The 15,606-nt window shown below is 63.7% G+C and overlaps 1 protein-coding gene across 1 annotated transcript in view; it reads right to left on the bottom strand.

Moving 5' to 3' along the window:
- Nucleotides 1-15,606, bottom strand: part of NACC2 (NACC family member 2) — a 69,107-nt gene that overhangs the window by 26,862 nt on the left and 26,639 nt on the right. Inside the window, 1 exon segment of the mRNA XM_055334154.1 lies at nucleotides 2,715-3,662. Within this exon segment, the coding sequence (XP_055190129.1) occupies nucleotides 2,715-3,600 (886 nt within the window). The 5' untranslated portion in view covers nucleotides 3,601-3,662.

The following is a 15,606-nucleotide window of genomic DNA, read 5'->3' as shown; positions in this document are numbered from 1 at the left end:
TCCCGCCCCGAGCCAGGGGCTATGGAGGGAAGGATAGAGGGACCATGTTGCCCCAAGATGTGGGCTGGGGGCACCAGGAGGCAGCCTGACTCACCCTACCAACATCCCCTGCCCCTGGTCAGGCCCTTCCTGGCTACTGGGTCCTAAGAGCAACAAATTAGAAACCACGCCAGTGTCCCCAGGGACGAGGTAAGTCAGCTGTGGTGTCTCCCTGCCATGGCCCAGTAGGTAGGAATTGGAAGGAGCACAGGAGACGCAGGGGACGGAGGCAGGAACCCAGGGGGGCTGCCAGGGGACGGCCAGCCAACCTCATCTGTCATATTGAATCCCCTGATCTCCAAAACGAGAGGCTCACCGGGCAGGAGCTACTACTCGTTCTTCCCAAGGTGGAGGGTGGACACAGGGCCCCGTGGGAGGTCCCATGCCTTCCCACAGGGGTGCAGGTCAAAAGACCCTTGAAGGTGACTCAGGCCAGCCTCTCAGCTGATGGGTGGGTAAAGAGGTCAGGCGGCAGGGGAATCCCTGAGGGTCCTCACAAATGGGGGTGCACCTTGGGGCATTCCCGACTCCACAGCTCAGAGCCAGCCCTGCCCAACCTGTGTCAGGGCCCCAGACTATGGGCAGCAGGCTCTTCAGCAGCCCGAGGGGCTGAGGACGCCCCCCAAGCCGAGCCAGTGCACAGAGGGAGCCTGGGGTGCGGGCAGCTGGCCTCTGGGGGCGGTCCCCCCGACCCGCTGGCCCCTACGGCCCCCTCCCCCACAGCCCTCTTCCCTGCTCACCCGGTGCCCAGCGATGCCAGCGACGTCACTGCCAATAACCTAGATTTTAACCAAGAAATCACACCCCCCCTCCCTGCCCCAATTATGGTCTAGCCGAGGAGAAAACCCAGACTGTAGCACCCTGGGCTGGCCCCATGGGCAGCCCGCCCATGCCCACTTCCCTCTCCCGTTTCCCATCCTCCCTCCGACGCCCCCAGGGAGAAGATGAATGGGTGACCCTCTGCGGACACAATGTCCCAGGCCAGGCCTGTGCCCCTGGCATCTTGGTTGAGAGCTGAGGTGGGGGGCAGGTGGGAAAGCCAGGTCACTACCAAGGCTATGAGGCAGCCCAGGGCAGCTTGGCCTCCAACCCCCACCCTGGCCTTTCCAGGCTCACTGTCCCACAGGTTCCTTGGAAAACCCAAGAACACAGGTAGGCCACTACTGTCCAGGTGGGAAGAGGGCCCCAGGCACGTCCGGGTGAAGGGGCAGGTGTACCTGCCCAGCGATCCCAGCACCTTGTCCTGTTTCTCACCATCCCATACGTGCCAAGGCCTGTGGCCACACCACATGGAGACGTCTGGAGGTTGGGGTCCTGTCGGCTCCATGGGGGACCACAGTGGCTCCTTGGGCAGGTCCCAGCTCCCTCTGCCTGCACCTCGCAGGTTACCCAGACCCTAGGTGCCTGTGAGCAGCAGGCAGAGGGAACTGCACTCGGGGCAGGTCCCTGGGGGCCCCCCTGAGGCCTGAGCCCAGTTGCCCTCTGAAGGACCGAGCCAGAGCCTGCAGCTTTCCTGGTGTTGGGACACCAAGCCCTTCCCTCTGCCACTGAGAGGAAGCAGCAAGTCCAGATCAAGGGGGTGTCTGTGCTAAGGTCCTGTGGAATTCATGCAAATCTAACAACATGCATTCAAATAAAGCAATGAGTTCTAGGGAGAAACCAACTACCCACAGCCCCTGAGGAGCCCAGGGCAGAGGCTCCCCACTTCCCACAGCGCTGAGAAACACACATCCTTGGCTGCTCCCAGGGAGTCCCCAGCTAGTTGGGGTCCCCCACCCCCCAGCACTGCTGACCAGTACCCACCTGGAGGTGGAGGACCTCATCAGGGGAGCAGGACATAGGGACAGAGGAGGAGAGAGTCCCCATACTACCCTTTGGGCCCCCACTCTGGAACGTCACTTCCTGCTGGCACCATGTGTCCAGAGCCCGTCCACTGGACATGGGCCCTGCAAGCAAATGAGCGGGCAGCGGGCCCAGGCAGAGAGCCAGTTTTCGGGGAACACGGAAGGCAGGTGGACACCCGATCTAGGGCTGGGGCCCCAATTTCCGGACCCTTTGCCCAGCAAACCCTGAACAGTCTCCGGGGACCAGGATGTGGTCTAGTACACCAGGTTAAGTTGGGGCATCTCAGGGGTGTAGGTCCCCCGCAGGGGAGCCCCCCACCAACAATGTGGGGGAGCAGCTCGCTCAGTTCAACAAGCACTTTCCAGCCTGTCCCTTGGTGCTGGACCCAAATGAGCCAGGCACTGGGGAGTCTCTGGCCTTGCCGAGTCACAGAGAAGGGGAGAGCACCTAGGCGGGTGGGAGAAGGCTCAGGTCAAAGGGCAGGCAGACAGATCACCCCAGCCTCGAGCAGGTGGGCCGCACGCTACCCTGTGAGCCCTCGGGCAGGTCCCTGGGTCTCCTCTGGGCCCAGGGGAGAGCAAGCCCCATCACACAGGCTGGGGGGGTTTTATCCGGCAACAAATGTCTATCTGGTCCTCAGCTAAGACCCTGCCCCTCTTGTTCAGCTAGCCTGGGTCGGGGACCGTCCCCTGCACTCCCCTGGCACAGCAGCCTCCCCGAGTGGTCACGGCCAGAGGGGCAGAAATCAGGCTCACCTATGCCCACCAGGGCAGGGGGGCGCAGCTACACTGGCAGTTGGGTCTCGGGGCCAGGCCCCCGCCGCACGTTACCTGCATAGCTGCCAGTGGCCTTGATGTACATCTGGCCATACTGCTCCTCTGCCATGGTGTCGTAGGCCTCGTCATCCTCCTCATCCTCCTCATTGTGGTACGAGGTGGGGCTGTCCGTGGTGGGCAGGCTGCTGGCCCCCGGACTGGTCCGCTCCCCCTGGGAGTAGGGCACCTGCTGGATGCTGGGGATGAGGGTGGCCAGGCTGGGCACCCCGTAGTAGGAGACCCGGGGCAGCTTGAGAGGGGCAGCGCCCGCCGCCGTGGCAGCCGCCGCCACCGTCGTGCCATCCCGGGGCCCCGTCTCCAAAGGGCGCTTGGGGGCCAGGCCCGGGCCGGCAGCTGGCGGCAGCTCCATGGCTTCATGCTTCACTCGGGTCAGCAGCGGGATGGGCACAGAGGGGGACACGACATAGGGGGGGGCTGTGGGGGCGGCCGGCTGCAGCTGGTTGCAGGGGCTCTGGGGCTCGGAGCTGGCGTCCTCGATCATGGCGGTCTGCGAGTCGCAGTGGGGCGAGCTCACCTTGAACATGAGGTCGGTGCCGCGCTCCACGATGTGCTGGATCTGCAGGAAGCCGGCCGTGTACATGACCACGAGCTGCTCGCTGGCCGCCATGGTCAGCCTGCCCGTGTAGCAGAAGGACAGGATCTGCTGGAAGCAGGCGGGCGGCACAGTGCCCGGCAGCTCGAAGGCGCTCTTGCTGTTGCCGCTGAACAGGTCGCGGAAGTACAGGCTGCTGGCGGCCAGGACGGCCCGGTGGGCCTTGAAAGCCTGGCCCTTGACCACAATGGACACATCACAGTAGAGGCCCAGCAAGCGCTGCTCATTGAGGCAGCCGAGCACGGTGTTCCCGAAGTTGGGGATCTCGATGTGTAGCATCTGCGACATGGCGGGCAGGCGCTAGAGGGCTCGCCTCAGACTCAGCGCGGGAGCGCCCGAGAGGGGCACATCTGCGGGAGAGAGGGCATGGGGACACCTCAGTCAGGCTCCTGGACGGCGGGGGTCCACCAGCGAGCCTATGGAAATGCACCACCCCAGCATGTCTGTGCCCCCCACTCCCCTGCATGCGGTGCCCTTCCCGGGCCCCCCCAGCAGGGCGAGCAACCCAGGGGACGTCCTGAGGCCAAGCTCCTCCGGGCGGGACCCTGGCTGGGCTTGTGGCCAGCACTGCACAGACTCTGAGCTGCACAGCCACGCTCCGGCCGGCGGGGGCGGGAGGGGGAGTTGCGGAATGCTCCCCCCACCTTGAGGGGCGCCCAGAGCCCACCCCCAGGACAGCGCTTGCACCCTCTGGCAGGAACGCCCCATCTGAGCAGAAGCCAGGGACAGAAGCGGAGGCCTGCGCTTGAGGAGGACGGAGAGGACGGAGAGGATGGAACATGGAACAGGGCACTGCCACCCGCGGCTGCCAGGAGGGGTGAGGGCAGCAGGCCGTGTCTGCAAACTCTTCTCCCCAAGAAAAAGTTAGTGGCGGAGGAGCCCCTCACAGCCCTTCCCCTGGGAGGGGCCACCACCCGGAGCCAGCGGGTCCTGCAGGGGGCCTTCTGGAGGCTTTTGGTTTCTGGTTTGTCTTCTTTTCCCTCAGAGCAGCTGCACGGACAGACGGACTGAGGGCCGGCAAGGGGAGAGTCCCGCCCCACTGGCTGAGAAGCCGGCCCGTCCCCCCTGCTGGCCCCTGCCGTGGAGGTAGAAGGCTAGGGGTGGGGGCACCCAGGGGAAGGAGCCGAAGCTAGGTCAGGCGCCCTGCCACTGCGGCCCCTCCCCCGGGACCAGCTCCCCAGGCCGCCGGCACTGTCAGGGACAGGGCTGGACCGGCTGCTGGGAGCCTGGCGCAGCCCCATCTGCCCGCCCTCCCTGTCTCCCGGCTCCCCACGCTGGCCAATCCTGGCTGGCTCGCTCCCAGCCCAGGTGACTAAAGGGGTCAGGGGAGACAGGGGGAGAGACCCGGCAAGGGCTCTGGGTGCCACTGCCTCCACCACCGGGCGCCCCCAGGGCGGGGGCAGAGCTCCAGCGAGGTGGATCTGCTGCCCAGGGCTCGGGAGGGGGGCTGGTGCCGGCCGGGTGGAGAAGGCGCCGGCCCAACTCCGCACAGCAGCGCCCGCACAAAGGGCCGCTCTGTCCCGCGGGAGGAAAGTGCAGGCGGCTGCAGAGGCGCCGGGCGGCTGGGGGGAGGGAGGGCAGAGGGAGGGCGGAGCGCCTGGACCCCGGCGACTGGAGTTGGGCAGATGGGTGGCCGCTGGGGGAGGGCCCGCAGTGCCCCCGCTGCGGAGAAGTTGCCGGCCAGCCCGCGGCGCCCGCCCGCAGGGGAGACCTACCTTCGGCGGCTGCCGCCGGTGGCCCGGCACTGCCCGCTCAGTCTGGCAGGGGCAGGCTCGCCAGCTGCTCCGGGAATGCAGCAAACGGAGCGGGAGCCCTTGGGGTGGGGAGGGCGCGAGGAGCCGGGAGAGCAGGAGGAGGAGGAGGAGGAGGAGGAGGAGGAGGAGGAGGCAGCAGCAGCAGCAGCAGCAGGAGCAGGGCAGAGTCTCCGCGCCGGGCTAGGCGGCCGCAGCTCAGCTGCACCCAGCCCGGCTCTCCGGGGCAGCGCACAGCATCTAAATGAAGAGGCCGGATGCAGACGGACATTCAGGCAGCTCTTGGGAATGAATAGCCGCCTTTGATTTGGGAGCCCAAGTAAATGCCAGCTCCAGCCCCAGCTTTAAAAACAGTGGAGTGTTGGTGCCAGAGGAATGCACGGCTCCGGGTGTTGGTACAAGACAGACTTTGATGACTCACCGCAATGCAAACAAAGATGGCAGAAATACTGTACTGTACGTGGGGAAACGCTCCGTGGTGCCACGGCAACTGAGCGGCCCGAGATTTATGGTGCGGCTCTGCATGTGAATTACCCAGTAAACTGCCGCTCTGCCACCCGATGCAGCCGGAGTGTCAAAGCATTTAAACTATTCCAAACAGTCTGCAGGGCTGGCAGGGCCACCCAACTCCACCGGGCGGGCTGGACGGGCAGGGGGCCGGGCGGCCGGGTGGGGGCCTTGGGGGGGGCAGGCCAGGGGGCAGAGGGGGAACAAAGGACGTGAGGGTGGAGATGAAGGGGGATGGGGGACAGGGGGATGAGGGTGCTTGGGATAGGGCATGGGGTGGGGGGGACGGAGGATGGGAGGGTGAAGGGGGATGATGGGGGGGAGGACGAGGAGAGGAGAGGGCAGGGGGAGTATGGGAGAACAGGATGGGGTGGGGAAGATGGGGGCATGGCAGGTATGGGGGGCAAGAGGGTGGGGGACAGGGGGCAGGCAGGGCAGACAGGCAGAAGCTGGATGATGAGGGTACGAGCCCAGGAGGGGGAGCCCAGGGGGGAGGGGTGATGAGAAAACGAAGCAGAAAGGAAAGCCCAGGTGGGAGACGAGGCCCTGAGCCTCTAGCACTCCACACCTGCCTCCCCACTTCTCCCTGGGGCCCCCCTGAGCAGCAGGTCCCACTCCTGCACCCCTGCACCCCATCCCACTCACCCAGAGAAGTCATCCTGTCCCCTAGCCCCCGACACGGGTCTTTTCAAGAACAACTACTTTGCAAGTACAACTGGGCCAGGCCCATACGGGGGGGGGGGGGGGGGCTGCAACCGGCAGTGCTGACGGACCCCTCCCTGCTGGGGGACAGCATGGTCACCCCCCCCACCGTGATGCTGACAGTATGAAGGCCCTCCACATCTGATGGCTCCTGGGCTTTTCTGGGGAGGGGAGGTTGTGCTCTGCACCCAGCCTGTCCTGGTCTAGACTCAACCACCTGTGGCCTGCCCAGCCTCAGTTTCCCTCCTGCCACTAACTATGCTCTGGGAAGAGCCTACGCACCTGCAGAAAGAGAGTCAAGACTGGAATGGCTGAGGTGTGGTCCCCTGCCGCACCCAGCGCAGAGTCCACCTCAAGCACAAACTCTGGCCACTGGAGCTGGGAGGGGCTGGGGGGCCAGGCGGCAGCCCTCCCACCAGTGAGCAGCATCCGGAGAGAAAGAAAGGGCCATCTGGCGCCTCCCCATTCACACACCCTGGGCTCAGCTTCCGAGAGCAGATAAAACACCAAGGAAGGATGGGAGCAGGAAGAAATCCAGGTGTGGGGAAGCCGCCCCGGGGCAGTGGCCGGCAGGGGCTCCTCAGGGGGCTCTGTGCCTCCTACAGGGGACAATGAGAACCCTCAGTGGGTTACACCAGCACTGTGGCTGCAGCGTTGGCAGAAATGGTCCCCACTCGCTGCTCTGAGGATCCAGGGGCCAGCTGGGGGGGGGGTGCGATCATGGGGGGCCTAGAGGGAGGGACATGGGGGCTTGGCTGGGGGCAGGGCACAGGAGCCTGGCCCAGGAATGAGATATGAGGGCCTGGTCCCCTGGTGATGGAGCAAGTCCAAACTTCAGCCCTCCCTCTCCCCCACCTGGATGAAGCAAGTCCAGTGGGCGGTGGGCCTGGTCAACAGCAAGACAGGCTTCAGGCCACACACCCCTCACAGCCGGGTCCCCACCGTCCTTAGGAAGCCACCTGGGGCCATGGACAGCCTTAGGAAACTGCCACTCCTTGGCTGCCTTGGGCAGCAGCAGGCTTGGAGTGAGTATCCACATGGACATGGGTGTCTGCACACCCGGGGAGGGGGGGGAGGCAGACTCGCCAGCTCCCCTTCACCCAGACCCAGAAGGATGGACCGAGAGAAGTCCTGCCAGAAGCCCTGCTGGGCTCCCAGACTGGGTTGTGTTGTCCTGGTGGTCTCCCTTTCCTGGGGCCCCAGAGAAGCCCAACGGCCCCAAGATGAGGGGGCTGAAGGCTTGGGGTGGGGCTTGGGGACACAGCCCCCACATGCCACCAGCCACAGAGGGAGACTTAAGGAAACACAGAGACACCCACAGGCCAAAGGATGGTGGCACCCACAACGGGGGGGGGGGGGTTGGGGACACAGAGCCCAGGCACACACAACTCCTGCAGGAGCCATCCCCCAGCTCTCTCTGGGATGGGCCTGCTGACTTCAGGAACCTCCTCCCTGTCACCTCCTCAGAGAAGCTTGCCAGGTACCACTCTTGAGCTGAAGAAGGGCAGGGTAGTCTGCCGGATGCCTGGTGGGCATTTAGCCGAATGTTGGGCACCCCAAACGGCCCCTCACAGACTCACAGCACCTGCTGTCAGGTGTCCCCCAGAGGACGGCGGGCAGGGTCCCCTGGGCCAGATGAGGGCCCTGGTGCTGAAAGGGGGTGACCCAGCCTGGGGAGGGGTGGGCCAAGCCAGCAAAGGTGCACTGCACACCAGTCCCCAGAGGGTCCCCACTGCTCGAGGCTGGGCAGGCCAGTGGTCGGGTCCCAAACTGAGAGCAGGGGACAGTGGGAGGCCCTCAGAGCCTGTCCCTTCAAACAGTAGGTCCTGCCTGTCAGCAGGGCTGGAATCCTGGGCCCCACCAAGCAATACCTCCCTATGCCAGCCCCCGCCCTGATTACTTTGTGTCATGTCCTGCGGCCTCAAGCAAATGGCACTGTATCTGGGGTGTTCATCTGTCAACTGGGGGTCAGGTCTACCCTCGGACGGTCACCACAAAGTTGAGGGAAACGGTATCGGTGAAGCACTCAGCTTGAGCCTGGCATGCTCTGTGCCTCAGTCACCTGCCCCATGATGACTGCTACCTGCCATGACCTGGACAGGAGGGGTAGTACAGGCAGGTGGCTCCCTCTGCCCCTGCTCCCACTCCCACCCCCGCCGCCCATCTCCGCCCGCACCTACACCTCAGGGCTGGGGGCCAGGCTGCGCACTCAGAGAGGGGACCATTATTCCCCTGGAAGGTGAGAAGGCTGTCTGGTCCCCAGGGATGGAGGACAAGTGTGCTGTTGCTGCTGTGTCCTCAAGCCACCTGCACAGGTGAAGCTGCTGCCCCATAGCCTGGTACAGGAGAGCCCCGAGGGGGCTGGTTTTAGATTGCTTTCTTAGAAGCCTGGGCCTGGACGCCAACAAAGCCAAACTTTAGGAGAAAACAATAAAATAAAGGTTTGGTTTCTGCGCCTGGAGCTGTGAAAGCAGGACAGGCCATGGGCCGCCCCTCGGGCAGCGGCCAGAGAGGAGGGCCCCAGGACCTAAGTGGGCTGAGGGCAGCGGGGACACCCTCTCACCTTTCCCCAGGCGGCGGGACTGTGCCCCATCCAGAACACCTTCCCCCTTCCCTGCCAGTCTCCCCATCTTCCTGCTTCTCAAACAGCTCCCACTGGGTTTCTCCCCCACGGCCAGAGTCACCATGCCCACTGGTGTCAGGAAGGCTCTCAAGAGCCAGGAGAGACATCAAAGAGCTCTTGGTCCACTCTGGCCATCCTCCAAACCACTGCACCATGGAACCCTCCCTCCTCATTAATACCCTCCACCATGGAATCCACTTTGGGAAATCCCAAAGTTGGAGTCCAGCCCCTGTAGCTGTGCCAGCCTCAGGGGGTACCCCCATCCCATAGAGATCACTCCTGTAGGGAGAGCCAGTACCTAGGACCTGCGGTTCCGGGCCATCAAGCAGAGCTACCTCCCAGTCCCCCAAGGGCAGCCTGCCTGCAGGTGCAGGAGGAAAGAGGAGGGAAGACCTGATGAGGAGGAGGTGGAGGTACTGGTCCTAAGAGCCGCACACAGGCACAGAGCAGGACCTGAGAGCCTAAGCAGGATGCAAATGGGGCACAGCTTCTCGGGGTGCGGCCAGGCTCTCATGCACCTGGGGGGGGTAGGGACCCCAACAGGTACCAGGAATGCGCCAAGGACTCCCCCTGGGGCCCAGAGAGCCAGACAAGGATGGGGAGCCCAGCGGAGGGGCCTCTTCCCAGGGTCCCCAGGTCCCGGCCTGATGTCCTGAGAAGCCCTGCCAGGACCCTGGCCCTGCCACACCTCGCCCTGCCGTACCCCCACTCCCCCAGATCCCAGGGAGCCTCCTGAGGTGGAGGAATGCAACGTTTAACTTCTGTGGGGTGACCACCACAAGGAGAGGAGAGGCGACGTAACTGAAATTAAATACAATTATTGTGCAGGATTTAATTCTTCCACTCTAATAAGAGGCCAGGGCCCGGACACACGCACAGCTATTACACCCACCGTGGCAGGCGGGTGGGCCAGGACCAAAGGAGCCCCCTCACCTCCCTGCCTCCCTGGCCTCCCTGTCCCCAGGGCCAGGCCACAGTGGCCAGGCCACAAGGACGCCTCCTAAAGTCAAGGTGCCAGGCCACACCCCCAGGGCGGCGCCCCACCGCCCCACCGGGAGGGAGGCGAGTTACCCCGTGAGTCAGCATGCACACACTGTGAGCAGGAAGGGAGGGTGAGGAGGGGTCCGCGGGGAGGGAGGCTCACTTTGGACTGAGGCCCGCAGAGCACTTGCCTGGGCTTTTCGATTAGAGCGCAGGCTTTGGTTACGCTACAGGAGCTGAGCGCACTGGTGGCCAGCCACAGTGAATGCTGCTCTGCCGCTGCGGGGAGCGAGGGAGGCTGGCTGACCCCCCAAAGGGTCACGGCAGGTGCTGGTTTTCAGCAAGCCTACCCGGCTGCCCTGCTCAGGGTGGGCCAGGCCCCGGGGCGCTGGGTGAGGCACCAACCAGCTTGGTGCTCGGGTTTGCATTAAACTTTTAATACATCATAAAACAAAGCTGAGCAGCCATGGCCTCGCTGCTAATGGAAGGGCCAGTCACCCCTTGAAGACTGGGGTGAGCAGAAGCAGGGCTAGGCTGCCAGGAGCCCCTCTCCACAGTCCCCGACGGGTTCCTCTGCCTGCTGTATGCTCACCTCCCATCACCTCCCAGCCCCTGCTCTCCAGGTGGGTGTGGACGGGAGAGAGGCACCAAGTACATGCTTCCCGCAGAGGCCAGGGGGCCAATGTCTCCCCAGCATCCCGCAACAGCACCCAGCCAGTGTCAACTTCACTATCCAGGGAGGGAGGACTAGCCCCACAACAGGGAGGCAACTCTGGCCTGGCCCCCAGGGCTCGGCTGCAGAGCAGAACCCCATGGGCATTCGGCCTGGAGCCCCTGGTGCCAGGGGAAGGGACACGTGGGCCTCTGAAACTTCCCACCCTGGCACCCCGAGCCCCAGGCCCCTGGTGGTCTCCACCCCAGACCACAGCCTGGACCGCCATCAAGCACTGAAACCAGTTTTAACTTCACTAACAAACGTTTGCCTGGAAGCCTTTCTTTTTCATCCCCCAAACAGAAAAGGGCGCTGTGCCAGCATGTGCAAATTCAAACATGTGCTTATCAATCCCTCCCAGGTGCCCCCCCCACCCAAGAAGAGGACCCAGGCCACAGTGCAGGCGGCACCAGCCCTTGGAGCCACACTGCCGGGCCACGCGGCCGGGCGCAGGCTGAACACGCCCCCAGCGGGTGGGAGAGTGGGTCCTGCATCGGGGCAGGTGTCCACTGCATGGGCTCTGACAAGGGTCCAGTCTGGTGACCTGAGGGGCCCAGCCGAGCCCACACCTGCGGGGCTCCGTCGGACAGGCCACTGCCACCCAGTATGACCACCTGCCACCAACGCTGGCTTCCAACCCGTCACTCTCAAATATTTTGCCTTTAGTGTGGGCGTGCAGTTGGGGCCAAACAAACACGGCCTGAGGTCACTCAAAGAAGGAGCAGGCTGGCCTGCCGCCCGCAGGGAGCCCTACGGACCCAGCAGGTCCGCACATGAGCCACAAAACGGTTCCAGAAGGCTTCCAAAAGAATGAAGCAGTGTTTTGAACAGAGCCGACAATCTCTCTCACCCGTATTTGTAATTTAAATAACGTAAGCTTGAAGAGCGTCTCCCTAGGGCATAGTTTAATAACTTAAAAAGCCAGCTCCATGAGCTTGCAGCCGGGCCTCCTCCTCCCCTGGCCGCTGACAGGAGGTCCCCCCCTCGCACCTCCGGCTCGGGGAGCCCTTGGGGCTGCCCAGACCCAGCTGGCGGGGCTCTGTGGAGCTGGACCCCCTCCTCGGCCCACAGGGCATCCTCCCCTGCAGATGTCCTACGGTGGGGGGTGGCAGGGTCCCAGGGCCTGGGGGGAGGGGCCCGGGGGGGGGTCTGGGTGGCAGGCAGACGCTGCCCTACACTGTGGGTCACCAACTCCTTCCCCACAGTGACTCCGCCACACACCCCCGCCGTTAATATTCATAGCCGTTCCTCATCTGCATATCGTGCCATAAATAGTCGAGGTAAGACACAAAGCTCCCCTGCATTTCTAATTATGCTTAAAAACCTAATGTAAATCAGACTGACACAGAAATACTAAATCAGCCACTGGAGGGGGGGGCCACGATGCAGCAGTCCCCACCTTGGAGCCCCAGGCATGCTGACAGCTGGTGACGCGGCGGTGGCTGTCCTGGAGCTGGGCAGCGGGGTCCCCACCCACTCCCTGGCCAACCTCAGCCTCACTGGCCATCCAGTCAGGGCCCAGCGTGGGGGAGATGCCTGCAGAGCCTCACAGACCCCTCCCCAGTGCCACAGGGCTGGCCAGCCTGCTCACCTTCTCCCTAAAGAGTTCCCTGCCCCCTGCCCCCTTCTAGGCCTGAGGACAACCTGCTACCCACTCAGTGCGGCCACCCAGCTCACAGAGGCCCCTGTGGGCCTGGGGCCACCCCGTGGGTGGGGGCTGAGTCCTTCTCCCAGTCTCCACAGGAGACCCTCTGGACACTCTGGCGCTTTGCCTGCTCAGCTCTAGCGACAGCGCAGAACCAGAACCAACATCCCCCGCCCCCCAGGAAATGCCCCATGCTGGGGGACAGAATCCTGGACAGTGCGCCAGGCCACTCAGGGCCAAGAGGACGGGACAGTAGGTCTCCTGAGTCTCAAGGATGCCCCAGCCCCGCATGGGCAGAAGAGACCCGGTGGGCTTCGACTCTGCCATTGGGGGCCAGGCCTCCCAGCTGCAGGGACACACCAGGGCCAACAGAACAGAAGGGTCTAGGCCAGGGAGGGAGGGGGATAGAGGCCACACCTGCTACTTAGAGCCCATCTCACAGGTGGGCAGCAAAGGGCATCTGGGACCTAAGCAGGCGGCTTAGACATACAGACCTCAGGGCCCTGTGGGCCAGGCCGCCCCTGGTGTACCCCAGGGCAAAGCTGCCAGCCAGTGAGCAAAGAGGTGCCTAAGCCACCTGGCCTTACCCCAACAGACCCCAAACGCCCCCGAGCCTGCCTTCCCCACAGCTCCAGGCACCTGCCCTAGTCCTGGACCCCCGCAGCAGCCAAGGCCCAGCCCCACTTCCCATCCAGGAGTCAGGGCACCTGGGCTGGCACGGCTCTGCTCTCCTTGGGGGGATCCGTAGGAGACACAGGCCCAAGTGACACAGGGGTTGCCCCACTCTGCCTTTGGAGGAGGAGACACAGAGATGCCTGCTGCCCGCATCTGCCTGGCATCACGCCCAGACCTATTTTTAAGCCCATTTACTAGAAATCCCACAAATTAAAGGAAATACGGATAATGCAGTAAGAATCCTGGGGGCCGAATAAAAGCTACACATAATTGTCCTCGTGCTCCAGTGTGAGAATCTTAACCACAGCCCAGATCTCCCCCAAGCCCTTGTGCGAGGCAGAGGCATCTTGCCACATGAAGGAGGAGCGGAGGGCGGGGTAGTTCTGTGCTCGGCCCGCGATCAGAGGCACGGGCCGCCGCTTACAGCTGGAGCCATAAAAGGTAATTACTGATATGAAAAATAAAGACCATAAATACCCGACTTTACAGCCCAGGAGCAGTGGGCAGGACCCGGCTCCCCTCCCAGAAGCAGCTCCTCCTCCATAGAGAAGTCAGCAGGGGCAGGCAGGGAGCACCAGGCTGGCCCCACCAGGGCTCAGGTTAGCCCCCACCCCGAGTCTCACGTGGCTCCCACGGCAAGCAGGAGGTGAGGGCTGCAGACACCCAGACCTCACCGACGCTGTGGCACAGGGATGGGACGGGATGGGCCGGCCGGGGTGCCCAGAGACGGAGGGCTCAGTGCCCACACCAGGAAGGGCAGGACACCAGGGCAGGCTGGCCAGCTGACACGAGGGGGCGGAAGGCCTTCTGTGTGGTCAGAGGATTGCCAGGCCTACTGGCCCCCAGGGCTAAGGGCCCCACCGGGCTCTACCTACCCACAGACCCATCGCACCTCCAGGGTGGAAGTCGGCCCAGAGGGCAGAATAGCAACAGATTATGCCTGGGTGACCATCCCAGACGCAGCTGGGTGGGCACCAAGTGCCCTGAAGACACCCTGGGCCCCAGAGCAAGGCCTCACCACCCTCTGGACCCCAGGGCCTCAGGTCTCCCTGGCTCATTCCCCCTGCCTGGCTCTGGCTCTCCGGGTATCCAGCTGTGGGCCAGCACCTCTGCCATAACCTCCCCCTCTCTGCATGCCAGAAGCGTCCCCAGACCCAAAAACCTCCTGAGAGCCTGCGGATGGGGGGTCCACACAGGTGGGATGGGGCAGAGGAAGTAGAGGCAGGTGTGTGCGTGAGGGTGTAATACCCCCAGACTGCCTCGCCTCAGACCACACTACTAATCCTAGGTTGTCCCAGAGTAGGGACAAGGCCCACTGGTACCGCACATCCTAGGCTGAAGGAGACGCCCCACCCCCATCCAGGGGCTGTGGAGAGGGTTCAGTGGCAGGCCCTTCCCAGGCTTGGGCCCTATTTGCCGTGGAATTTCATGGAGGTCAGGGAGAGCGCAGCCCCCAGCTTACACCCTGCCAGACCCCAGGTGGCCTCCCACGGCCTGACAGGGTATAGCGGGGTGGGGAGTAGTAGGGACATTGGCCATGTCGTGTGCTGCCTCTAGCCACTCGGGAGCCATGGCGGGCAGTGTACCTGGCAGCTCCGGGCACTTGCTCCACTTCACTAAAATGCTTCCCTAGCCCCGCAGAACACGAAGGGGGCCTTGGCCACTGGGGGGTCAGCTGGGAACTCAGCGCTGCAGGAGAACCTGGGGGTCCAGGGGAGGCTGGCACTTGCTCCCCAACAGCAGAGCACAGGGAACAGTGGACAGAGGGAACAAGCGGGCCTTGCCCAGGAGGGGCAGGGGCATGGGGCCCACATGGCTCCTGGAACCGGAGGGTCCCCCCCAGCAAGATACCCCAAAACCACCTGCTCAGAAAAGGGGGGCTGGTTGCAGGCAGGCAGGCTGGGGAGGGGATCAAGCTCATGAGATAGAGCTCAGCTCCAGATGGGCGGTACACTGCAGAGAGCCATTGAGCACTTGGAAGTAGCATAACCATTCCCCTCACCACAGGGAAGCAGGGTTGCCCCCACGATTGCTCCTAGATGAGCAGCCCCTCTGCCTCGCTGTCCACCCAGACTCCATCGGGTTCCACCTAACACGTCATTCTTGTCCAGGAAAGATGCCAAGCTTTCTCTCTGCAGGGAAAGACCACCCCACGGGCGAGGACAGCCGTCTGGCAGGTCCAGGAGGCCACCTGCTCCTCCTGCAGGCCCACCTGCTCCCCAGGGCCTGCCCTCCCTGCCTCCCACCCCACCAGCCCCTCCACTAGGAGCCCAGCACACTCTCCACACGCGCTCACACAGGCACAAGGCTCTCATTCACACCTTAGGAAACACTGTGCTCCAGCAGGTACCCAGTGGCCTGCATGTGGCGAAGCACCAGTGCCCCGTCTCCCCATCTGAGCCCAAGCTGACTGCCTTTTTCTCTTTTTATGCTTTATTTCTCCCTCCAAGACTGTTTTGCCTCTGGTCATTGGGCAAGTCTGTGAGCCCACCTGAATCCTGTGCAACTTGGGGTCCGGGCCATGTCCCTGCCCCATGACAAGGAACAGGGAGGAGCAGTCACCAGCACTGAGGCGGGTCTCGGCTGCCCTGTCGGAGCACCTCCACACTGTAAGCCGGGGAGCAGGTTGGGGAGGTGGTGCTTGAGGTCTGGTGATCCAGTTTGACCACGAGAAGACTCTTAGGGGCGGTCGAGGGGG

This window comes from Nyctereutes procyonoides, unplaced genomic scaffold, assembly GCF_905146905.1.
Source record: "Nyctereutes procyonoides isolate TBG_1078 unplaced genomic scaffold, NYPRO_anot_genome, whole genome shotgun sequence".
NCBI lineage: Eukaryota > Metazoa > Chordata > Mammalia > Carnivora > Canidae > Nyctereutes > Nyctereutes procyonoides.
Note: the sequence above shows the minus strand (reverse complement) of the source record. Positions and strands in the feature narration are given on the sequence as shown.